Here is a 26427-nt window from a genome sequence, read left to right as displayed (position 1 = left end):
CATTGAGGGTGTTAAGGAGTCCAGTTTAACTCATTGAGAGTGTGAAGGAGTCCAGTTTACCACATTGAGGGTGTGAGTGAATGCAGTTTAACACATTGAGGGTGTGAGTGAATGCAGTTTGCCACATTGAGGGTGTGAGGGAATGCAGTTTAATTCATTGAGGGTGTGAGGGAATGCATTTTAACACATTGAGGGTGTGAAGGAGTCCAGTTTAACTCATTGAGAGTGTGAAGGAGTCCAGTTTACCACATTGAGGGTGTGAGTGAATGCAGTTTAACACATTGAGGGTGTGAGTGAATGCAGTTTGCCACATTGAGGGTGTGAGGGAATGCATTTTAACACATTGAGGGTGTGAAGGAGTCCAGTTTAACTCATTGAGGGTTTGAAGGAGTCCAGTTTAACTCATTGAGAGTGTGAAGGAGTCCAGTTTACCACATTGAGGGTGTGAGTGAATGCAGTTTAACACATTGAGGGTGTGAGTGAATGCAGTTTGCCACATTGAGGGTGTGAGTGAATGCAGTTTAATTCATTGAGGGTGTGAGGGAATGCAGTTTGCCACATTGAGGGTGTGAGTGAATGCAGTTTAACACATTGAGGGTGTGAGTGAATGCAGTTTAACACATTGAGGGTGTGAGGGAATGCAGTTTAATTCATTGAGGGTGTGAGGGAATGCAGTTTAATTCATTGAGGGTGTGAGGGAATGCAGTTTGCCACATTGAGGGTGTGAGTGAATGCAGTTTAACACATTGAGGGTGTGAGTGAATGCAGTTTAACACATTGAGGGTGTGAGGGAATGCAGTTTAATTCATTGAGGGTGTGAGGGAATGCATTTTAACACATTGAGAGTGTGAAGGAGTCCAGTTTACCACATTGAGGGTGTGAGTGAATGCAGTTTAACACATTGAGGGTGTGAGTGAATGCAGTTTGCCACATTGAGGGTGTGAGTGAATGCAGTTTAATTCATTGAGGGTGTGAGGGAATGCAGTTTGCCACATTGAGGGTGTGAGTGAATGCATTTTAACACATTGAGGGTGTGAAGGAGTCCAGTTTAACTCATTGAGGGTGTTAAGGAGTCCAGTTTAACTCATTGAGAGTGTGAAGGAGTCCAGTTTACCACATTGAGGGTGTGAGTGAATGCAGTTTAACACATTGAGGGTGTGAGTGAATGCAGTTTGCCACATTGAGGGTGTGAGGGAATGCAGTTTAATTCATTGAGGGTGTGAGGGAATGCATTTTAACACATTGAGGGTGTGAAGGAGTCCAGTTTAACTCATTGAGAGTGTGAAGGAGTCCAGTTTACCACATTGAGGGTGTGAGTGAATGCAGTTTAACACATTGAGGGTGTGAGTGAATGCAGTTTGCCACATTGAGGGTGTGAGGGAATGCATTTTAACACATTGAGGGTGTGACGGAGTCCAGTTTAACTCATTGAGGGTGTGAAGGAGTCCAGTTTAACTCATTGAGAGTGTGAAGGAGTCCAGTTTACCACATTGAGGGTGTGAGTGAATGCAGTTTAACACATTGAGGGTGTGAGTGAATGCAGTTTGCCACATTGAGGGTGTGAGTGAATGCAGTTTAATTCATTGAGGGTGTGAGGGAATGCAGTTTGCCACATTGAGGGTGTGAGTGAATGCAGTTTAACACATTGAGGGTGTGAGTGAATGCAGTTTAACACATTGAGGGTGTGAGGGAATGCAGTTTAATTCATTGAGGGTGTGAGGGAATGCATTTTAACACATTGAGGGTGTGAAGGAGTCCAGTTTAACTCATTGAGAGTGTGAAGGAGTCCAGTTTACCACATTGAGGGTGTGAGTGAATGCAGTTTAACACATTGAGGGTGTGAGTGAATGCAGTTTGCCACATTGAGGGTGTGAGTGAATGCAGTTTAATTCATTGAGGGTGTGAGGGAATGCAGTTTGCCACATTGAGGGTGTGAGTGAATGCATTTTAACACATTGAGGGTGTGAAGGAGTCCAGTTTAACTCATTGAGAGTGTGAAGGAGTCCAGTTTAACTCATTGAGAGTGTGAAGGAGTCCAGTTTACCACATTGAGGGTGTGAGTGAATGCAGTTTAACACATTGAGGGTGTGAGTGAATGCAGTATGCCACATTGAGGGTGTGAGTGAATGCAGTATGCCACATTGAGGGTGTGAGTGAATGCAGTATGCCCCATTGAGGGTGTGAGTGAATGCAGTTTAACACATTGACGGTGTGAAGGAATGCAGTTTAACACATTGAGGGTGTGAGTGAATGCAGTTTAACACATTGAGGGTGTGAGGGAATGTAATTATTTAACATAGCAGTCAACACTCTACTTGTCACTCACTTGTATTACATCAGTGTGTTAATAATGAGTAAAACCAGTGAAAGCTATAGTCAGTGTATGAAAGTCCTGAAAAAAAAACAGGACGCCCACCAGGCTTATAACTGAAAAATGTTGCTGGCCCTGTGAACGCGTAACCAGCCCTGTATCAAAAACATGAAACTGAGGAAAGGTGTTTTATCAAAGAATTACTTACAGTGAGATAACCTTAAACATATGCAGAAGTAGATTTTACCAAGCACAACTGTGTGGTCCCTGTTGAGCCATTTAGTGTCACTGCCATGTGAATGATACAAACAGGCGAAGTCAGACTGGTCAGTATCTTTGGCAAGAATGATCTCTACATGTTATTCATGCATTTAGCACAGAGGATTTGTAACTCTCCTTCTGAAAAGTAAATATGTGCAGCCGCAAATTTAACAAAATCAACTTGGTCACTGAAAGCGTTCTTCAGATCAATCACGTTTAGTGTTAGATGAAAGGGTAGACTGATCTGTGGAAGTTACGGTTTGATTGATCATGAACTATACATACAGACATCGTCTAGCTACCTGTAAACTATTTTCTAAATATCACCCATAGTCAGTGACATGGTAAAGCATATACCCATGGAAAACGGATTGGCCAACAAGGCTGGCTATACAATAAAGTTCTAACTAGGAAGCTAGTTTAGCTACCACAACTGTAAACTATTTTCTAAATATCACCCATAGTCAGTGACATGGTAAAACATATACCCATGGAAAACGGATTGGCCAACAAGGCTGGCTATACAATAAAGTTGTAAGACCACCATGTAACTAGCAAGCAGCGGGCCTCCGGACAGACGCTATTTCATACCCTGCTGTAGTGGCATGATGTGTTGTCTGGGGACTTTATCTGAATGTACACTGTTCACTGAGGTTCACCAGCTTGTCCCCAAGATCATGTGGGATTCACAACTCATTCTCCTTGGGCACTGAAGAAGGAGTCAGATAGCAGCCCCTGTACTTACAACAGTTCATTGTTATTGCTGAACTAGCAGAGCCTTAACACCTTGTTTTGCATGCTGCATGATGTTATTTTGCTGTTTTGTGTTACTTTGCTGGTATATTTAGTGTCTCTCTAGTCGCTCTTGTGTGTTGCTAAGGATAACAGTGATAACAGTCACTGGAGTGTCTGGTACAGACTTGGCTATTTACAGACAGATGTCCTGTAGCTGGAATAATGTCAGTGGCATTTAATGACCCAGACCGGTTTACTCCTAGAACACAGACAAAAGTACAGTTAAGTCTGATTAATCTGACATCGTCTGTTGCACAGCAAAATGTTGGATTAACGAGAATGTCAGACTAAATAAATGAAACAAAGTTCAGTTTATGTAATTCATTACCAACAAAACAAAAGGATAAAGCCAAATGTTTTGATGAATGGAGGTCAGATTAACGAGACTTGACTGTAACACACTAATGAATAGGGCCATGCTGGTCACTCCCAATCAATGAATGGTCATGTCCGCTCCCCTACCATGGTTTACTCCCATCTCCCAACATGCAGATAATAAGAGTACAACCTACTAATCCCAGTTGCAACCAACCATTACAAGTGTTGTTTTATGGAGTTTGCGCTGTGGGAGACATGATGCTGTCTGTTATGCAACTGTAATTTGTAATGTAACAAGCTCAAATGTAATTAACAACTGTGGCATGCTGTGCCCTTAAATGGGCTGATGCTTCAACTTTCATGTGAGCAAATTGATAAATTGTAAAAAAAGTTGCAATAGTCCATTGTAATTTGACATCACCTGGCACGTATTACCTCAAACACTGATTTTTCTTGTGGATTTTAAATGTACTATTTTACGTATTGAATTGTTATGTCACTTGCATACTGTTCTAATGAAGTAAGAGAGATGGCTTCCTATCAGAGTCATAAAAAGGGAAGAATTGAATACTCGGGAGCACGTGTAAATTGTCACCATAAATTTTGATATATGAAGGTTACAAATTATATATTACTGCAACTGCTGACTTGTCAGTGATATACATCGTGAAGGGAAGGTAAAATGAAGCGAGACATCTGAAAGATTACTGTCCGTATGATACAAATACTTCATCTTTCCTTTGCAGTGCAAGAAAACGACCAGTCCCCTATTACAGACCCTCTCCCCCTTCACCAAGCTCTGACGACAGCTATAGGTCATACTCTAGGTCAAGGTCAAGGTCGCGTTTCCGGAGTCGCAGTCTGAGTTTAACTAAGCGCTACACTCGGCGGCGGCGGCGACGTAGCTGGAGCAGTAGTAGTCTTGATAGTCTAAAGCACTGAGAGATATCACAAGTTGTACACTTCGTCTTTATCCCAAACCTTTGTTCCAAAATGTCAAAATGCCAACCTCAGCTCTGAAAGAAGGGCCTAGGCATCATGAAAACTGAATATGGAACAAACAAGGTCCTGTAACAGCTGGAGTAATGTCTGTCTGTGATTCCTCCTTGCTCAGCCATGCCCTTAGTGTCAGGGTACAACATGATATTTTATGGCTGAACCAACCTTGTATGGTGCAATAATACCACTGCTCAAGCAGCATGCTGTGTGGACAGGCCCACATACTGGAAGGTGCCAAGTCGTCTTGACACACTACATAGCATTTCTAGTACGCTGGAGGGCAAAACAGTTTCACTGAAAACTAACTAGCTTCTCCTGGAGGCACGTGGCGTCGTCCATTGACAGTGCTGGAGGGAGGCGACTTGATGACGATTATGTGAATAGTTTTACATATCAGATTTAAGTTATTGTATTGACTGGTCTTTCATTTTACATGTGTTTATTTATATGCTATTTATTGCACATGTTGTGGCTTTTGCAACAGTTGTTTTATTTTCAGTTTTACAAAGATGTTGTTTTATGACTCAACTTCAGTGGACCAATTAGAGTGCTTTCCCCTTGATTAGGGTCTGCTGGAATAAGATGAACTATAGCAAATAATGTCAAGGTATAGGGTAAGAATATTAGAACAAATAGCATACCATGCTTTATTTGCAGGTTTCCTATCTGCTAGTGAATCAAGGGGAAGTAACTCATTGATGACTTTAAATCTCTGTGTGCATGTGATCAATATTTCCAACGAGATGCTGCCAGTCATCACACATCCAAACATAAACTTGACTTTTATTGCTCAAGATTTTCATTTAGCTAATGTTGGAGTTAAGCCAAAGAAAATTAGAAGTAGCTGAAGCTTTCATTCCAAAGATTGGCATTCCCTTCATCATACAGAAGTAGCCAACATCAGTGACTGGCTCTCTTTGGTGTCTGGCAGCATCTCCACCGACAGGTCTTGTTGTCACCATGACACTTAAATGGCTAGTACCTACAGCTGACTTATGTAAATATGCAGAGACTAAAGTGGGTACTGATGTCCATCAACATACTGACATGTAGAACAGGGGCAGTCTGTGAGCATTGTCAATGACATCAGTATTGAGGAATTTCTACACTGTATGAAAGGAAATGGTCTGTGTGTTGTCAAGTTTTTTTATGGAAACATTGAACTTTGTCATTTTAACCGTGATACACATAAAAGAGATTATGAAGTGGGATTAGCATCAACTGTTGACTCTTTACACCTGTGTCTGAACAGATGAAAATCCTATTGCCATTCGGATACATGAATGAACTTGTTTTGGTGTAGAATCATGTAGAAAATGTTTTAAATGGATAGATTTCATAAACATGTTTTGTGTAGGGGTTTGTAGGATGTTGATGACTTGAACTAACTTGCAAGGATGTAGGAGCTGATGTTGCTGTGACAAGCTTCAATCAGTTTCTCAAATCAATACCCAAACAACTGCTGTGTTATGTTCTGTATTGTCAGTTGTGTTGAAGCTTGTTTCCTGGCGCCATTGATATAAACTGCAGGAGGCTGCAGTGTAGTAGGGGAGACTACGTTCTTTTGTGGGTTGATGAATGTCATTTGCTTAGCCACAATGTCAGCTAACTGGGCTGATGGTGGTCATTTGCCTAGCCAGAATGTCAGCTAATTAGGCTGATGGTGGTCATTTGCCTAGCCACAATGTCAGCTAACTGGGCTGATGGTGGTCATTTGCCTAGCCAGAATGTCAGCTTACTAGGCTGATGGTGGTCATCTGCTTAGCCAGAATGTCAGCTAACTGGGCTGATGGTGGTCATTTGCCTAGCCAGAATGTCAGATAACTGGGCTGATGGTGGTCATTTGCTTAGCCAGAATGTCAGCTAACTGGGCTGATGGTTGTCAGTCGGTTAGCCACTATGTCAGCTAACTAGGCTGATGGTTGTCAGTCGGTTAGCCACAGTGTCAGCTAACTGGGCTGATGGTGGTCATTTGCTTAGCCACAATGTCAGCTAACTGGGCTGATGGTTGTCAGTCGGTTAGCCACAGTGTCAGCTAACTGGGCTGATGGTGGTCATTTGCTTAGCCACAATGTCAGCTAACTGGGCTGATGGTTGTCAGTCGGTTAGCCACAGTGTCAGCTAACTGGGCTGATGGTGGTCATTTGCTTAGCCACAATGTAAGCTAACTAGGCTCACGGATGTCAGAAGGTTCAACTGATGTAATCTGCATACCATATGAAGGTTCAGGTGATGTACACCTTGTACCATGTGAAGGTTCAGGTGATAGATGTTGTATGTCTGGTGATGTTCAGGTGATGTATCAAGTGATTTCATTGAAGAAACTAGACCTATGTCTTCATCTGTGTACATTTGTAATTTATGTTGACTTCATCTCAGGTTCCATCAACCAACCATTGTGAGTTGGTGCAAATCATTACCAAGTTGTATAGAGGCCCAGATGCAGTCTTTTATAGAGGATATACTCTCTGTTAGAGGGTGTAATCACTTATGGTGGGTGTACTCTCTTACAGCTGGTGTACTGTCCAAGAGGGGATGTACTCTCTTAAAGAGGATGTATCCTCTCACAGGGGCTGTACTCTCTTAAAGAGGGTGTATTCTCTTACAAGGGCTGTATTCTCTTAAAATGGTGTATTCTGTCAGGCTGTTTTCTCTTAAAGAGGGTGTTTTCTTAGAAGGGCTGTATTCTCTTAAAGAGGGTGTTTTCTTACAATGGCTGTATTCTCTTAAAGAGGGTGTTTTCTCCCAAGGGCTGTACCCTCATAAATGGCCACTGATCCAGTGCGATTAATGTGACTCACCAACAGTTTAATTACCAAAACCAAGCTGCAAGCTGGTCAGCACCTGCTCCCTTGACCGTGACAGACTCAGGGACTGGGCTACTGTCCACCTTGGCAGAATTTCTTCAATCAACAGTGGAACATAAGGAAGGGGTCACATGCTGTTAATAAAAAATATGCCTGGTCTTTTCTTGATTGTAATATAGTATCCCAACAGTGAAGGGTTCTTCTGATTTCTCTAATGCCTGGATACTATAATGACTGATCCAGTGTGATCTCATTCTGTGTTATCCAGTTCTGTGTTTATACCTCAATATTAAATCATGTCATGTACAAGTGTTATGTCTACAAGCATGTAGCAAGCTATTTGTTTCGTATATGCCCTATAGGTTGCAAAGCTTTATGTCTAGATAGTATTGAGGGTTGGCCCAACTTTCATAGAAAAAATCAGCTGTAAGCCCAGGTTTGGGGTTTTTTTTAACATAATGGTAGCTACACCTGAGGTCTAATACCTATGACATTAAAAATGCACATTTGATTTATTTTAATTCGTAAACTAAAAAGGATGGTTTGTCATCGCTGGTACAATATGAACATTTCCTAAGGTAAGGAGGTATATACACTTTTTAAATAAGTACACAGCAAATGCTTATATGTAAACAGTGTTGGCCCATAAGTTTTTTCAGGCAATTGAAATTGCATGCAGTACAGCAGTTACTTCTCCCTTGCTGTAACCCAAGTTTGGTTGTGTAAACCTTACTTCTCATCACTATTAATTGCGCATGGCGGAGCAGAGGTCACAAGTCAGTCAAAAATTATAGGATATCATTGGTGTACTTGTGGGAGAAAAACAATAACAAATGCAGCAACCAGTCCATGGAAATTGCTCTGGATCAGTGCTCCTTTAAAAAGGGTTTACTCTCTCACAGGGGGTGTACTCTCAGAGAGAGAGTGTACAGTCTCACAAGGTCTGTACGCTTCCATGGGCTGTACTCTTTTGAAAAGGATGTACTCTCTCACAGGGGCTGTACTCTCTGAAAGCGGCTGTACACTATCAGGGGCTGTACTCTCTTAATGGGAATGTACTCTCTCACATGGGCTGTACTCTGTGAAGAAGGGTGTACACTCTTACAGGTGTGGTACTCTCTGAAAGAGAGCATACACTCTCACGTGATGTACTCTCTTAGGGAGGATGTACTCTCTCAAGGGCTGTACTGCCACAGTGGTTCAGTCACATGGTCAGTGAAACCGATCGATATTGGTGACAGATAGACATCCCATGGATATGTCCTCAGATTTTTCATTTGTTTAATTTCAATGAGATACATGATCTTAAAACTCAGAATATTTTGTTTTTAATATTTCAACATCAGCTTGTTACTCTATGTGGATGATGATGATATGTATGATAACAGTGACCTCTGACACATGGCATATCACAATGCCCCAGTCTATTAGTGTGTACAGAACTCATCATGCACTGTGTATAGCCACGCTCATGTACGTCTCATTTGTACAATAAAACATTCAACGTGCTGTGTGTACTTTTGTCTTATATAGGATGTTACAATGTCAACTGTATTCCACTTAGCACCTCCAGGTCAAGGCCCAGTAAACCTTGGATGCTTTGAAGTCAGATGGAACAGTGAGTAAATATTTATGTCAGATGTCAGAGTCCATTGCGTGTGAGACTTCAGGCCAGTGCTAGATTGCTGTAGTACTTATAGGTGTAATCTTAAAGTAAATCCTTCATGACATTGGCACCTAGTGAATTTTCTTTAAGTCATATGAGATTGTGGTCACACTTGGGAACACGGAGGATCATTTGTGCTACTGCACTTGGAATCAACTGTAAACAGTGTGTTTGCTCTTTGGCGATGTTGAATAATAAGCATTCTAGATGTTTCATGGGACAGGGACAAAACTAATTTCTTAGCTGCAGATCTTGTCAGGTGTGATTGAAGCTTGGAAGTGTTTCTAAGTGAAAGTGGACTTGTGAGGAAGCACATGGCCTCCATAAAGTAATGGATTGTACAAGGCCACCCAGATTGTATCACCTATTGCAGCACGGCTCCCTTGGGAGCTGCATTCGCCGCCTTACACGCGCATCCTGCACGTCATTGGATAGCGGGACCCTTGCGCGTCACGTAGAATTTTTCCGTTTCTTTTTTGGCAAATTTATAGCCCAGCAATTAAGGTTTCCGTGATTTTAGGCCTTCTGAATTTCTTCCACAGGAGTCTCGGTGGAAGACTTTTCTTCCACCCAGCCTCCGGTGGAAGTCGCTCGCGCCATTGTATTTTGGAAGCCTTTTACTTTGTGATATCTATGCATGTTATACATGGTTGGAAACCCGATCCAACGCTCTCTCCAAAAATGCAAACGTGATTCTAATGGTGCCCCTGGTAACCAGTCCAGATTGAATCTCCGACATGATGGTTTGTGTAATTTTGTTGAACTTCAATTCTTCTATATCACAGTAGTCATCATGCCACCATAGTCCGGTCATGATCTAATGGCAACCACTCTTACGATTCACCTTAGAAAATGCATTTCTATACTGCGTTTGAAAGCCAGTTAAAGCGTGTGTCAGACAGTGTATAAAACGCACACGTTGCGCATTTAGTGGTGGAGCTACATGGGTTTTCATGTGCGAAATGCAACAAATACCGCAGGTGATATAGATTGGCGGAATTTACATAAATCTGTTCACCGGCTATACCGGCGTCGTTAATATTTACAACTACAAAGCATTTGCAAGGGGATTCATGTGGGATTCTGGAAATGTGCAACATGCTGGTGTGCAACATTAGACATTCGCTCTACACAGGAATCAATATACGTGACAGAGTTAAAGTTGCAACGAACTAGAATAAAGCCATAGAAGCAACGCCTGTGGTCTTAATATATAAACTTTTACGGTGGTGGAAAGCCCTTGAAAACGCGGTTCTGCCAAGGTGTAATGTGCATTCGAGTCGCGTCTGAGAGTCAAGCAATGCGCGCCATTATGTAAATGCATTTGCGCCAATGGCGGGTAAAGTAGTCGGGGATCCGGCGCTCGTCTCCCGTCAGTGTTACGGCAGCTATAATTTCACGATCCACCATCCAAAATTTAATGTTTAACATGCATCTGAAAGCCCTTGAAAGTGCGGCTCTGCCAAATTATAACGGGCGTTCGAGCAACATGAGATAATCAGGCAATGCGCGTCATTACGTAACTGTTCTTGTGCGACTGGTAGGTAAAAACGGAGATCTGGCGCGTACCTTCCGCCAGCTATTATTTCATTATCCTTCATCCAAAATGAAAGATTTAAAATGCATCGGAAAGCCCTTGAAAGTGCGGTTGTGCCAAGGTGTGACGTATATTCGTGTCACCTCAGACAGTCAAGCCATGCGCGTCATTATGCAACTGCTGATGGCGGTTAAAGTCGGGGGTCTGGCGCACGTCTCCCGTCAGTGTTAAGGCACCTATAATTTCACGATCAATCATCCAACATTTAATGTTTCAAACGCACCTGAAAGCCCTTGAAAGTGCGTCTATGCCAGGTTATAATATGCATTCAAGGAACGTCTTTTAATCAAGGAATGCGCGGCATTATGTAACTGTACTTGTGCGTGTGGCTGGTAGAATTGGGGATCTGGCGCGCATCTTTCCTCAGCTGTTACTTCAGCATCAGAAACCAATGGTGTAAAAGGGGTCGGTAATACCTTGACAATGTGGATGTGCCAAGGTATACTGTGCATTCGAATAAACGTTCCCTTATGTAACGACGCGCATCAAACAGACAAGATGGCGCCATGCTCTGACAACTGTAACTTATCACAAAGGCCGCCTCTGTCTGGCCACTTAGTTACTGAGTTGCGTTCGCAACTCCTTATCATCATTATTTTCATAACTTCTTTCAGATCTGTCCGCATGGACTGATTGTATATACTACGAGTACACGTTCTTCTCTACCTTCCTGTAAACTTAATTACTACGTGATTAGCTGCATATCACTCGTCTGTGTTCACATCTTCGTACCCTGGAGATGCTATTTATCAGCAATTGTAATTTCGTCACCTGCCTTGCTCTCTTATGGTTATAATCACTCAGCTTGGGTCACTTCCTTTTGACATGCCGCTACTTTGTGATTTTAAACCTCGTCGCCCCACTGACTTCAACTTTGCGTATAAAATTCCTTTGGCATGTGCAATTCACACCTTTTGGCATGCTCTTGCCCCTCCAAATGGACATCACGCATGGAATGGAGATGGACAATTTCCAGTTTCCTCCTCCCCCGTAGAAACATCCGGCTTGGCCACGTGAACTTCATCTAAACCATCCCATTGGTTGTCTGACCGCGACATGGTAATATAAGGGAATGCATGTCACTGCAATTTCATCATCACAGACCAAGTGTCTTAGTGGATCACTACCAGTCAGCGCTGGCAATCACCATTGGCAAGTGAACTTTACTTTTATTTCTTCTCGTTTGTTCTTAATTTCTGCATTTTTCAGTCATTTACGTTGCTCACTTTATCAAACTGATACTCAACATTACTAGGTTTATTCCCTAAATAGACATATCGTATAAGCAGTTTATTTCTTAATTTGTTCAAGACTGTGACATCCAGACCAATCATTCCCAGAAAGTAAGTGTCCCAGCACTATCATCAAGTATGCCTTCCACAAACATTTCGGTCGTTTGTCAAAAGTGTAAAACATATTACAAAGGCATCGCGCATTTAAAGCAATGTTATCCTGGTAGCTCTACTCCTGGTCTACACGCCATACACGCCCAAAATCGCCGCCGTAGCGAGTCCTATACTGCTACACAGCTGGTGTCAATGTCGGCTCTACTGGCATTTTGTGGCACATACAGTGTCAACAAAAATCAAATCCCTGATTACATCAGGGTACTTAAACACTTTGGCCACACAATTCAAGGAGAGGACGCATCTGCAGCCTCTCCTTCAACTAGTAATCCAATGCCGAGTACCAGTGCTGGTTTAACTGGGTCTACCAGAAGTGGTACTCGGTATAATTACAAACAAAACACAGTCAGGGCTAATCTTACAAACACTGGCTTATACGATAGGTTCCCTGAAAGTGAGCCGACACTTTCAGGGTTTTATCAATATTTAACCAATATTCTTAAAAAAGCAGGGCGTAATGCTGGTGACACGTGTCGCCGCGTTTCTAAGTTTTTCTATTATATCCAAAAACATGTTTTCCCAAATAGTAATATGGCTTGTATCAACTTTGATATATTTGAGCATGTAGATGAAATTCATTATTTTAACACGGTCCTTTCACAAAATGGGGTATCTGCAGGTGGCATTAAAAATTACATGTCAGCTGTCAAATCCTTTCTCAGCTACTGCCAAACGTACGTTCAAATGTCCCCAAGGGTTTTCGATAATTTGCGTAGGTTTACAAGTGCTACGCATTGTTCATATACAGGTGTCTCTAGCCAGTATAAACGCGAAGAGGTCCGTAAATCTGTTACAGAATTCAGAGATGAAACCAAACAACCGCCGCCCATTTCCGTTGTTCAAAAGGGGTACACCGATCCTGCAACCAGACAAGAGGTGAGGGACATCCTGGACCGGGCCAAGGCAGATCAACTTCCATCTGAGGACGATCAGCGCCTGGTGATGCGGTACTTGTCTTGTGGGATAATTCAACTTGGACATGCCCAAAGACCTTCAGTGCCGTCGTGTATGAAGTTGGCAGATTTCAATAAGGCACGGTGTGTTGCCGGGAGGTACCAACTTTCTTTCATGGACCACAAGACGTCCATGAGCTTCCTGGTCACCCTAAGCTTGTCCAAAGAGGATTACGACATGTTCAGGGATTACCGTCAATATGTACGTGGTGACATGCCTGAAGATGCTCTACCGGACAAATCGCCTTTCTTCAGGAGAGTGGACGGCACTGAAGTGGGGAATATGTGTCTCGAGTTGGCCCGCTATCAGAGGACAAGAGGTTTCCTTAAACCCAACTTCGAAAACGAACGGAGGACATTTACGGCCACGGATGTTCGGAAAGCTTTGGAGACTGAAGTGGCAAGGCAGCATCCCGATGATGCTGCAAAACGTAAGATGGCCAGTGACTATCTTGCACATGGCCAAAAGACTGTCAGTAGGTACTACGCTAAGAAGACTCCCTTACAGGCTGCTAGTGAGTGTGCTTTTGTGCAAGATGTTATCCAACAAGCAGCGGGTACATCAAACGCTGAGGAATCTGCATCGGCGTCAGTTCCAACAGATTCCTCCAGCCAGCTCCAGCCCCAGACCCAACCCCTTGAAGGTAGGGGGAAGGGAAAAGGGAAAAGCAAAGGAAAAGGCAAGCTCATAAAGCCCAAAAGGTGAGAAACAAGTAGATGAAAGTGAAAGTAGACCGGAAAGTTGATAAAGCCAAACCCGTAGGATAGAAGTAGTAGGTTATAGCCTGTAATTCCATAACCTTATGTCAGTTTCGACCCATTAGGTTTATACAGCAGTAGTAAAGGGGTTCGCTGTTCGAACTTGCTGTTGTGGGAATGGTGCAGGAAAAGCTACATGACACTAGACCAGAGAGTAGATCAAACCAAAACCGTAGGATAGAAGTAGTAGGTTATAGCCTGTAATTCCATAACCTAATGTCAGTTTCGACCCATTAGGTTTATACAGCAGTAGTAAAGGGGTTCGCTGTTCGAACTTGCTGTTGTGGGAATGGTGCAGGAGAAGAAAAATGGCACTCTTAAATGAGCAACCTCCACGTGGTGAGTGCTGGTTAACACAAATAGCTCATAATGTATTTGGTTCAGTTATACAATTCTTTATGTATCTAATGTGTTATGTCTTTTTCAGATATATTTTTCTATATCCATTCTGCGCTACATAAGTCAAATTTCAAATGCAATGCAATGTTTCGTTCATGTGGTTTCGCAAAAGTCTATTTCATGATATATTTGGTTCAAACATACAATTCTTTATATATCTAACATACTATATCTTTTTCAGCTATATTTTCTTTCTACCAAAGATGCTAGGCATGTCCGTAGGTGATGCCGCTTGTCCGTTCCGTCGCAACGGCGCCGGTAGCGGAAGTAGACTTTCGTTCTAATTTCGTTATCCCTCATTGGATTTCTAATATCTATGATTCATTTGAAAGGTCTCTTCATGGGGTTTCTGGCGATGCATAACATGCACGTCTGCAATGCTGTGCACAGCTGCAACCGTCTGCATATAGTGCCGCTTTTCTATCCGGCTTGACTTCCGCCGCCGACTCATGTCGACCCCACCAATAACCCCTTATAATATCTCTCTCCTTTCGAAGATCGCTATCATCTACAGTGCATGTGAAAGCCCATGCAAATGGGCTTCAAGACGATGTAAGACAAGCCCATGTGCACTGGCATGGCAAGCTACATACGTCTGCGTGTCATGCCGCGTGTCCCGTGCGTCGCCAACACCATCAGTGCGTTATTTCTTGGTTAATCATGTGTACATGTCTGATGCGACTTTCAGTATCTTATATTCATTAGAAAGAGCATTTCAATTCGCTTCTGGTGGTGTATGGCATGTGCATGTGCGACGTTGAGCAAAGATGCTAGGCATGTCCGTAGGTAATGCCGCTTGTCCGTTCCGTCGCAACGGCGCCGGTAGCGGAAGTAGACTTTCGTTCTAATTTCGTTATCCCTCACTGGATTTCTAATATCTATGATTCATTTGAAAGGTCTCTTCATGGGGTTTCTGGCGATGCATAACATGCAAGTCTGCAATGCTGTGCACAGCTGCAACCGTCTGCATATAGTGCCGCTTTTCTATCCGGCTTGACTTCCGCCGCCGACTCATGTCGACCCCACCAATAACCCCTTATAATATCTCTCTCCTTTCGAAGATCGCTATCATCTACAGTGCATGTGAAAGCCCATGCAAATGGGCTTCAAGACGATGTAAGACAAGCCCATGTGCACTGGCATGGCAAGCTACATACGTCTGCGTGTCATGCCGCGTGTCCCGTGCGTCGCCAACACCATCAGTGCGTTATTTCTTGGTTAATCATGTGTACATGTCTGATGCGACTTTCAGTATCTTATATTCATTAGAAAGAGCATTTCAATTCGCTTCTGGTGGTGTATGGCATGTGCATGTGCGACGTTGAGCAAAGATGCTAGGCATGTCCGTAGGTAATGCCGCTTGTCCGTTCCGTCGCAACGGCGCCGGTAGCGGAAGTAGACTTTCGTTCTAATTTCGTTATCCCTCATTGGATTTCTAATATCTATGATTCATTTGAAAGGTCTCTTCATGGGGTTTCTGGCGATGCATAACATGCACGTCTGCAATGCTGTGCACAGCTGCAACCGTCTGCATATAGTGCCGCTTTTCTATCCGGCTTGACTTCCGCCGCCGACTCATGTCGACCCCACCAATAACCCCTTATAATATCTCTCTCCTTTCGAAGATCGCTATCATCTACAGTGCATGTGAAAGCCCATGCAAATGGGCTTCAAGACGATGTAAGACAAGCCCATGTGCACTGGCATGGCAAGCTACATACGTCTGCGTGTCATGCCGCGTGTCCCGTGCGTCGCCAACACCATCAGTGCGTTATTTCTTGGTTAATCATGTGTACATGTCTGATGCGACTTTCAGTATCTTATATTCATTAGAAAGAGCATTTCAATTCGCTTCTGGTGGTGTATGGCATGTGCATGTGCGACGTTGAGCAAAGATGCTAGGCATGTCCGTAGGTAATGCCGCTTGTCCGTTCCGTCGCAACGGCGCCGGTAGCGGAAGTAGACTTTCGTTCTAATTTCGTTATCCCTCACTGGATTTCTAATATCTATGATTCATTTGAAAGGTCTCTTCATGGGGTTTCTGGCGATGCATAACATGCACGTCTGCAATGCTGTGCACAGCTGCAACCGTCTGCATATAGCGCCGCTTTTCTATCCGGCTTGACTTCCGCCGCCGACTCATGTCGACCCCACCAATAACCCCTTATAATATCTCTCTCCTTTCGAAGATCGCTTTCATCTACAGTGCATGTGAAAGCCCATGCAAATGGGCTTCAAGACGATGTAAGACAAGCCCATGTGCACTGGCATGGCAAGCTACATACGTCTGCGTGTCATGCCGCGTGTCCCGTGCGTCGCCAACACCATCAGTGCGTTATTTCTTGGTTAATCATGTGTACATGTCTGATGCGACTTTCAGTATCTTATATTCATTAGAAAGAGCATTTCAATTCGCTTCTGGTGGTGTATGGCATGTGCATGTGCGACGTTGAGCAAAGATGCTAGGCATGTCCGTAGGTAATGCCGCTTGTCCGTTCCGTCGCAACGGCGCCGGTAGCGGAAGTAGACTTTCGTTCTAATTTCGTTATCCCTCATTGGATTTCTAATATCTATGATTCATTTGAAAGGTCTCTTCATGGGGTTTCTGGCGATGCATAACATGCACGTCTGCAATGCTGTGCACAGCTGCAACCGTCTGCATATAGTGCCGCTTTTCTATCCGGCTTGACTTCCGCCGCCGACTCATGTCGACCCCACCAATAACCCCTTATAATATCTCTCTCCTTTCGAAGATCGCTATCATCTACAGTGCATGTGAAAGCCCATGCAAATGGGCTTCAAGACGATGTAAGACAAGCCCATGTGCACTGGCATGGCAAGCTACATACGTCTGCGTGTCATGCCGCGTGTCCCGTGCGTCGCCAACACCATCAGTGCGTTATTTCTTGGTTAATCATGTGTACATGTCTGATGCGACTTTCAGTATCTTATATTCATTAGAAAGAGCATTTCAATTCGCTTCTGGTGGTGTATGGCATGTGCATGTGCGACGTTGAGCAAAGATGCTAGGCATGTCCGTAGGTAATGCCGCTTGTCCGTTCCGTCGCAACGGCGCCGGTAGCGGAAGTAGACTTTCGTTCTAATTTCGTTATCCCTCATTGGATTTCTAATATCTATGATTCATTTGAAAGGTCTCTTCATGGGGTTTCTGGCGATGCATAACATGCACGTCTGCAATGCTGTGCACAGCTGCAACCGTCTGCATATAGTGCCGCTTTTCTATCCGGCTTGACTTCCGCCGCCGACTCATGTCGACCCCACCAATAACCCCTTATAATATCTCTCTCCTTTCGAAGATCGCTATCATCTACAGTGCATGTGAAAGCCCATGCAAATGGGCTTCAAGACGATGTAAGACAAGCCCATGTGCACTGGCATGGCAAGCTACATACGTCTGCGTGTCATGCCGCGTGTCCCGTGCGTCGCCAACACCATCAGTGCGTTATTTCTTGGTTAATCATGTGTACATGTCTGATGCGACTTTCAGTATCTTATATTCATTAGAAAGAGCATTTCAATTCGCTTCTGGTGGTGTATGGCATGTGCATGTGCGACGTTGAGCAAAGATGCTAGGCATGTCCGTAGGTAATGCCGCTTGTCCGTTCCGTCGCAACGGCGCCGGTAGCGGAAGTAGACTTTCGTTCTAATTTCGTTATCCCTCACTGGATTTCTAATATCTATGATTCATTTGAAAGGTCTCTTCATGGGGTTTCTGGCGATGCATAACATGCAAGTCTGCAATGCTGTGCACAGCTGCAACCGTCTGCATATAGTGCCGCTTTTCTATCCGGCTTGACTTCCGCCGCCGACTCATGTCGACCCCACCAATAACCCCTTATAATATCTCTCTCCTTTCGAAGATCGCTATCATCTACAGTGCATGTGAAAGCCCATGCAAATGGGCTTCAAGACGATGTAAGACAAGCCCATGTGCACTGGCATGGCAAGCTACATACGTCTGCGTGTCATGCCGCGTGTCCCGTGCGTCGCCAACACCATCAGTGCGTTATTTCTTGGTTAATCATGTGTACATGTCTGATGCGACTTTCAGTATCTTATATTCATTAGAAAGAGCATTTCAATTCGCTTCTGGTGGTGTATGGCATGTGCATGTGCGACGTTGAGCAAAGATGCTAGGCATGTCCGTAGGTAATGCCGCTTGTCCGTTCCGTCGCAACGGCGCCGGTAGCGGAAGTAGACTTTCGTTCTAATTTCGTTATCCCTCATTGGATTTCTAATATCTATGATTCATTTGAAAGGTCTCTTCATGGGGTTTCTGGCGATGCATAACATGCACGTCTGCAATGCTGTGCACAGCTGCAACCGTCTGCATATAGTGCCGCTTTTCTATCCGGCTTGACTTCCGCCGCCGACTCATGTCGACCCCACCAATAACCCCTTATAATATCTCTCTCCTTTCGAAGATCGCTATCATCTACAGTGCATGTGAAAGCCCATGCAAATGGGCTTCAAGACGATGTAAGACAAGCCCATGTGCACTGGCATGGCAAGCTACATACGTCTGCGTGTCATGCCGCGTGTCCCGTGCGTCGCCAACACCATCAGTGCGTTATTTCTTGGTTAATCATGTGTACATGTCTGATGCGACTTTCAGTATCTTATATTCATTAGAAAGAGCATTTCAATTCGCTTCTGGTGGTGTATGGCATGTGCATGTGCGACGTTGAGCAAAGATGCTAGGCATGTCCGTAGGTAATGCCGCTTGTCCGTTCCGTCGCAACGGCGCCGGTAGCGGAAGTAGACTTTCGTTCTAATTTCGTTATCCCTCACTGGATTTCTAATATCTATGATTCATTTGAAAGGTCTCTTCATGGGGTTTCTGGCGATGCATAACATGCACGTCTGCAATGCTGTGCACAGCTGCAACCGTCTGCATATAGCGCCGCTTTTCTATCCGGCTTGACTTCCGCCGCCGACTCATGTCGACCCCACCAATAACCCCTTATAATATCTCTCTCCTTTCGAAGATCGCTTTCATCTACAGTGCATGTGAAAGCCCATGCAAATGGGCTTCAAGACGATGTAAGACAAGCCCATGTGCACTGGCATGGCAAGCTACATACGTCTGCGTGTCATGCCGCGTGTCCCGTGCGTCGCCAACACCATCAGTGCGTTATTTCTTGGTTAATCATGTGTACATGTCTGATGCGACTTTCAGTATCTTATATTCATTAGAAAGAGCATTTCAATTCGCTTCTGGTGGTGTATGGCATGTGCATGTGCGACGTTGAGCAAAGATGCTAGGCATGTCCGTAGGTAATGCCGCTTGTCCGTTCCGTCGCAACGGCGCCGGTAGCGGAAGTAGACTTTCGTTCTAATTTCGTTATCCCTCATTGGATTTCTAATATCTATGATTCATTTGAAAGGTCTCTTCATGGGGTTTCTGGCGATGCATAACATGCACGTCTGCAATGCTGTGCACAGCTGCAACCGTCTGCATATAGTGCCGCTTTTCTATCCGGCTTGACTTCCGCCGCCGACTCATGTCGACCCCACCAATAACCCCTTATAATATCTCTCTCCTTTCGAAGATCGCTATCATCTACAGTGCATGTGAAAGCCCATGCAAATGGGCTTCAAGACGATGTAAGACAAGCCCATGTGCACTGGCATGGCAAGCTACATACGTCTGCGTGTCATGCCGCGTGTCCCGTGCGTCGCCAACACCATCAGTGCGTTATTTCTTGGTTAATCATGTGTACATGTCTGATGCGACTTTCAGTATCTTATATTCATTAGAAAGAGCATTTCAATTCGCTTCTGGTGGTGTATGGCATGTGCATGTGCGACGTTGAGCAAAGATGCTAGGCATGTCCGTAGGTAATGCCGCTTGTCCGTTCCGTCGCAACGGCGCCGGTAGCGGAAGTAGACTTTCGTTCTAATTTCGTTATCCCTCATTGGATTTCTTATATCTATGATTCATTTGAAAGGTCTTTCCATGGGGTTTCTAGCGATGTATAACATGTACGTCTGGAATGTTGTGTATAGCTGTCCGTATGTAATGCCGCATGTTAGTTCCGTCCCAACGGCGCCGTTAGCGGAAGTAGGCTTTCGTCCTACTTTCGTTATCCCTCATTGGATTTCTTATATCTATGATTCATTTGAAAGGCCTTTCCATGGGGTTTCTAGCGATGTATAACATGCACGTCTGCAATGTTGTGTATAGCTGTCCAGATTTGATGCCGCATGTTAGTTCCGTCGCAACGGCGCCGTTAGCGGAAGTAGACTTTCGTTCTAATTTCGTTATCCCTCATTGGATTTCTTATGTCTATGATTCATTTGAAAGGTCTTTCCATGGGGTTTCTAGCGATGTATAACATGCACGTCTGCAATGTTGTGTATAGCTGTCCGCATGTACTGCCGCATGCTATTTCCGTGTCAACGGATCGGTAATCGGAAGTTAATTTCGTTGATAATTTTTATATCGTTTTCTCGTTCCTAAATGTCCATAATGCGTATGAATGCCCTTTCAAATCTGCTTCTAACGACGTATCACATGTACATATACAATGGTTTTTGGAGAGGCTACACACGTCCGTATATACCGCCGCTTTTCGCGTCTACGGCCTTTCAATGGCGCATTTGCTCTCGTGTTGCCTTATTGCGTCTTTTTTGCTTCTAACTGCAGCACTCTAGTCTGTAGCATACATTTTTTGGTATCATTAGAAAGCTCTTCTGGTGACGGCAACAATGGTGTAAGCAGATTTCATCTATTCTGAAAATTGTAAAGTATATTGCACAATTTGTTCGAAAAAATAGTCGTTTTTTACTGTACTTTTTAAAAAAATACTATGTAACTTCTTTTCTAAAAGTCAGATGTCAAATTGGATGGTATTGCCAGAAAGCCCATTTAATGGCGGAGGTACATGCAAAATTTCGTTGCTCTATCTTTTCAAATAAAGTAAATCTAAACTTTTTAAAATGTGTACTATCGTCAGGTGAAAGTTTAACTATCCAACGTATTTACGTACTTTTCTACACAAGGGGAACCCGAGCCAGCTTGGCCACTGCTCGGAAAATGCCTACGTTCCCCGGGCACGAACGTAGACGGGACGGGAACGGAACGGCGATGCGGAAATTGCGACGCTGCCCTCTACGTCTGCCCACGGAGGTTGGAAAGTATCAAGGTTGTGCATAGGGGGATAATTCCGACCTCCACCATGATCAAGCACTTGGTTGACGTGGTGGTTAGCGTGAGCAACGGCGCGCGACGTTGTTCATACTATTCATCATTCGTTCTGCCGAAGACGCTCGATCCATAAGCGGCCATGGTGTAGCAAAACGGAAAACTATCGAGTCTTGACAGGGGGCTCAATGGCGAGTTTGCGAGAAGCAGAACGATATGCTGGTGTTGCATAGCAGGCGAGGGGACGATCCCGAGAGGAGAGTCGATGATGGTGAAACGGTAGCTGGCGCAGGCAAACCCGTTCGAGTCGTGATTTGCCCGTGAGCAAGTGTAGACTCTGCTGACTTTTGCCTACAGATGGGTGATAGTGTCGGAAGCAGATCGACATGCTGGTGTTGCATAGCAGGCGAGGGGACGATCCCGAGAGGAGAGTCGATGATGGTGAAACGGTAGCTGGCGCAGGCAAACCCGTTCGAGTCTTGATTTGCCCGTGAGCAAGTGTAGACTCTGCTGACTTTTGCCTAGAGATGGGTGATAGTGTCGGAAGCAGATCGACATGCTGGTGTTGCATAGCAGGCGAGGGGACGATCCCGAGAGGATAGTCGATGATGGTGAAACGGTAGCTGGCGCAGGCAAACCCGTTCGAGTCTTGATTTGCCCGTGAGCAAGTGTAGACTCTGCTGACTTTTGCCTAGAGATGGGTGATAGTGTCGGAAGCAGATCGACATACTGGTGTTGCATAGGAGGCGAGGGAAGGATCCCGAGAGGATAAGCGATGATGGTGACAGGGTAGCTGGCGCAGCGAACCGGTTCGAGTCTTGATTCGCCCGCAAACAAGTGCATACGCCGGTGATTTTACCTAGAAGCAGGCGATGTCTCAGCCACGAAGCAGGCAAAACACTGGTGTTGCACAGAGGTTGAGGGGGCGACCTCGAGACGAGAGGCGATGATGGTAAAACGGTAGCTGGCGCAGGCAAACCCGTTCGAGTCTTGATTTGCCCGTGAGCAAGTGTAGACTCTGCTGACTTTTGCCTAGAGATGGGTGATAGTGTCGGAAGCAGATCGAAAGGCTGGTGTTGCATAGCAGGCGAGGGGACGATCCCGAGAGGAGAGTCGATGATGGTGAAACGGTAGCTGGCGCAGGCAAACCCGTTCGAGTCTTGATTTGCCCGTGAGCAAGTGTAGACTCTGCTGACTTTTGCCTAGAGATGGGTGATAGTGTCGGAAGCAGATCGAAAGGCTGGTGTTGCATAGCAGGCGAGGGGACGATCCCGAGAGGAGAGTCGATGATGGTGAAACGGTAGCTGGCGCAGGCAGACCAGTTCGAGTCTTGACAGGAGACTCTAGGTCGATTTGGTGGTAATTGTTCATGATTTGCCGTGTCAAATCTTTGCGATTCCCTAAGGTGTGGCATATGGGAAATGAGCGGTTTATTGCTGTAGTGTCTACAGCTACGTGAGACATCTACTTGATGGGTAGATGCGACGGCATGACATGCCAGACGGACATTGACGTTTTGTTATGCATGTTGATGTAAAGCGTAGTGTGTGTTGTTCACGTGTAGCAGCTCAACTGCCAACAGTACTTGAAGAACCACGACCTCCTTCCTACGTCGACTCAAGTGTGCCTTCACAGCAATCAGACTTTGGAATGAAAGTTGTATCCTTCCAGGTTTCATGATTTGTATGATACATTTGTGTTAACATATTTGAGGTATCTGTCCATTATGTACGGCAATTGTATGGGTATTCAATAATTCGTGAGCTATGGTTATCATGGTGCATGCTAAATTAAAAGAACAACCTAACGCTGTTCCCTTCTAATCCAAACCATTAACCTCCAATCAAAGTAACCTAAAATTAAAACGGAAAGTCCACGTCCTTCTCTCTACACCAAATCACTAACCCATTCCGAATTAACCTAAATGACATAACCTTAAAGCTAAAATCATCAATACCGACAATGTTAAAACTAATCCGCTAACCCAAACCTAAATGACATAAATTTAAAGCTAAAACCATGAATACCGCGGTGCGTATAACTGAATAATAAACACTGACAATGACAGAACGTAAAACTGGAGATAAACGCCAAACTAAAAGGACAAAAGTAACACCGCCTAAACCACTTAACCCCAAACCAAAAACATTAAATTAACGTGAAAAAATTACCAAGAGAGAGAGAAGGTGACTACGAAACTCAAACATTACCAACTCAAACCAAAAACACCTAACACCACTAATAAAAAACTAAAAGCGCGAAATAAACAAAGTAGGTGGAAAAGGGTAGACGATGTAACCCTTGACCCAAGTGAAATGGTATACTTGCATCAAGGTCTACAAAGTCAGTCGTTCGGCCGAGGCATTGATAATATGTTACCGGGTGAAGGTGCCATATTTTCAATGCCTACAAACTGGCCCGGAAAAATTGTCTTTAATTCCAGCTGGTGTGATGCTTAGTACCGGGTTTCCATGTTTGCCGATAGTTTGATGTTGCATGGAAATGTAGCCTTGGTATTGTCTTTAGTTCCAGCTGGTGTGATCCGTACTCCCGATAGTTTGATGCTGCATGGAAGTTGTTTGATGTTGTATGGAAATGTAGCCTTGGCATTGTCTTTAATTCCAGCTGGTGTGATGCTTAATGCCGGGTTTCCATGTTTGCCGATAGTTTGATGTTGCATGGAAATGTAGCCTTGGTATTGTCTTTAGTTCCAGCTGGTGTGATCCGTACTCCCGATAGTTTGATGTTGCATGGAAGTTGTTTGATGTTGTATGGAAATGTAGCCTTGGCATTGTCTTTAATTCCAGCTGGTGTGATGCTTAGTACCGGGTTTCCATGTTTGCCGATAGTTTGATGTTGCATGGAAATGTAGCCTTGGTATTGTCTTTAGTTCCAGCTGGTGTGATCCGTACTCCCGATAGTTTGATGTTGTATGGAAGTTGTTTGATGCTGTATGGAAATGTAGCCTTGGTATTGTCTTTAATTCCAGCTGGAGAGAAAGCGAAGACACTGCCTTTGTGATTCTTAGCGTTACTACAGGTCACCCTCACACAAGACAAACACAATCACATCACATCACTACATTGTCTGGAATTGTGCCGTGACTGGTGTCATGTTTGCAGAAGCACTTGTCGGGGTGGGACACACAAGCTTGGCTCTGATGCTTTGATGGTAATGCCTAATCCGTGAGTTTCTGAGTGAGAAGCCAATCAAAGTGGCGGCAATTACGACTGAAAACACCAATCATTGACTCGTTGTTTTATCCCATAACTGAACGAGATGAGTGAGTCGTGTCAGGCTTAAGCTAACAACAGGTCTTAATCCATGAACGATTGATCCCGTGAGTTCAATGCAGAGCTCAGTACAAACACGTATCAATGACCCAGGCTATATATACTTAGCAGTCAGATACGAGCATCACGGCACTTGTGCTGATATTATTTGACACAACTCATTGTCAGAAATCGTTTTTGAAGACTAACTTCATTCAAGTCATGGCCTGCGCACTTTTTGAAGCTCCTGTTTCAAAGCCACTGCACTTTGCCATCCTGGGGCATAGTTTCGTGCGGCGACTTGTTCAAGTCTGTCCCCCTCCACATGGCATCCTCACTACCGTGCGTGGGATCGGAGGGGCGACCGTCGCTCGGATGAAAGCTGAGGTGGATGCCCTTGATGCAGCTTTTCAGGGCATTGTGTTCTTTCAAGTGGGAGAGAACGACGTGTCGGCCTCTACTGATCCTCGGGACCTGGTCGAAGACCTGCTGGATCTTCTGGACTACCTTCGGTGGAAACGGCCAGGCTCCAGGGCGGTGATAGGGAGTCTGTTTCCGAGGGTAAAACCAAGGAACATGACGGTCTCTGCCTACAAGCGGAAGGGAGAGAACGACGTGTCGGCCTCTACTGATCCTCGGGACCTGGTCGAAGACCTGCTGGATCTTCTGGACTACCTTCGGTGGAAACGGCCAGGCTCCAGGGCGGTGATAGGGAGTCTGTTTCCGAGGGTAAAACCAAGGAACATGACGGTCTCTGCCTACAAGCGGAAGGTGGAGGAGGCGAACCGGCGCTTGAAGAAGATGTTGCGACGCCGTCTGGATGCCACCCTTTGGGAACACAGCCAGCACATGAGGATGGGACCTGCGCTGCTAGCCAAGGACGGCGTACACCTGACACCAAAAGCTAATGGGCAGTTCTGGCTTTCAATTCGTAAGTGTATGTGTAGGTATGTTTAATCACTCTCACTCACTCACTCGCGTGATATCAAATAAGCTGTTTTGCATCCCGCCGCACGCACAGGCTTTGGCTTTGGGTGGCTTTAAGGGTGGGAAAACATAACGGCAGCCACACGTGTCGCACATGACGCGAAAGTCAAGACACAGGGCTTCCGACCCATGTCGAAGACAAAACCCTGGGGTCGATGTACGAAACATGACAAGTACCTACAGCGTGAAAAAATTGCCATAAATCGGGATAAATCGGGCTTAAAAGCGCCCCGGCGTCGAACCCGGTAAAGATTTGTCACTTCTGATGTTACCACCAGATAGCCCTGGGGACCAGCTTCACGTCGATGTGAAACCTGTCAATAGGATGTGAATATTCAACGTTCGAGTGACGTTTAAAAGATGCTCTCCGAGTAAGGCTTTTGTCTTGGTAAAATTACAGGTCTATAACAGATGGGAAAATGGGCGTGGACGCCCAACCAGGCACCCCATGTCGACCCCGTGATAACCCCAGGTGCTTCATGCACGTGGCCGAATTTTCATGTATGATATGTGTGCAGTATGTCTCTTTCTCCCGGGATGGGACAATTAGTGAACGCAGGATGCATAGATCAAACCCTGGTGATATCAAATCTGAGCTGTTTTGGCCTCCGTTACGCGCACGGGGCTTAGCTTTGGGTGGGAAAACATGACTGCACCCGCATGTGTCGCACATGACGTGAAAGCCAAGACACAGGGCTTCCGATCCAGAGTCAAATCAAAACCCTGGGG

The 26427-nt window shown here is 44.8% G+C and overlaps 1 protein-coding gene across 8 annotated transcripts in view; it reads left to right on the top strand.

The window, feature by feature from the left end:
* The window catches only part of LOC137257807 (serine/arginine repetitive matrix protein 2-like), a 139058-nt gene extending 130058 nt beyond the window's left edge, over nt 1-9000 (top strand). For all 8 annotated transcript variants that reach the window (XM_067795294.1, XM_067795285.1, XM_067795319.1 and 5 more), the window contains one exon: nt 4432-9000. In XM_067795294.1, coding sequence (XP_067651395.1) covers nt 4432-4627 — 196 coding nt within the window. In that variant the 3' untranslated portion in view covers nt 4628-9000. The remainder of the gene's footprint in view (nt 1-4431) is intronic.
* Nucleotides 9001-26427: the final 17427 nt, after the last annotated feature.

This window comes from Haliotis asinina, chromosome 1, assembly GCF_037392515.1.
Source record: "Haliotis asinina isolate JCU_RB_2024 chromosome 1, JCU_Hal_asi_v2, whole genome shotgun sequence".
Lineage (NCBI taxonomy): Eukaryota > Metazoa > Mollusca > Gastropoda > Lepetellida > Haliotidae > Haliotis > Haliotis asinina.
Note: the sequence above shows the minus strand (reverse complement) of the source record. Positions and strands in the feature narration are given on the sequence as shown.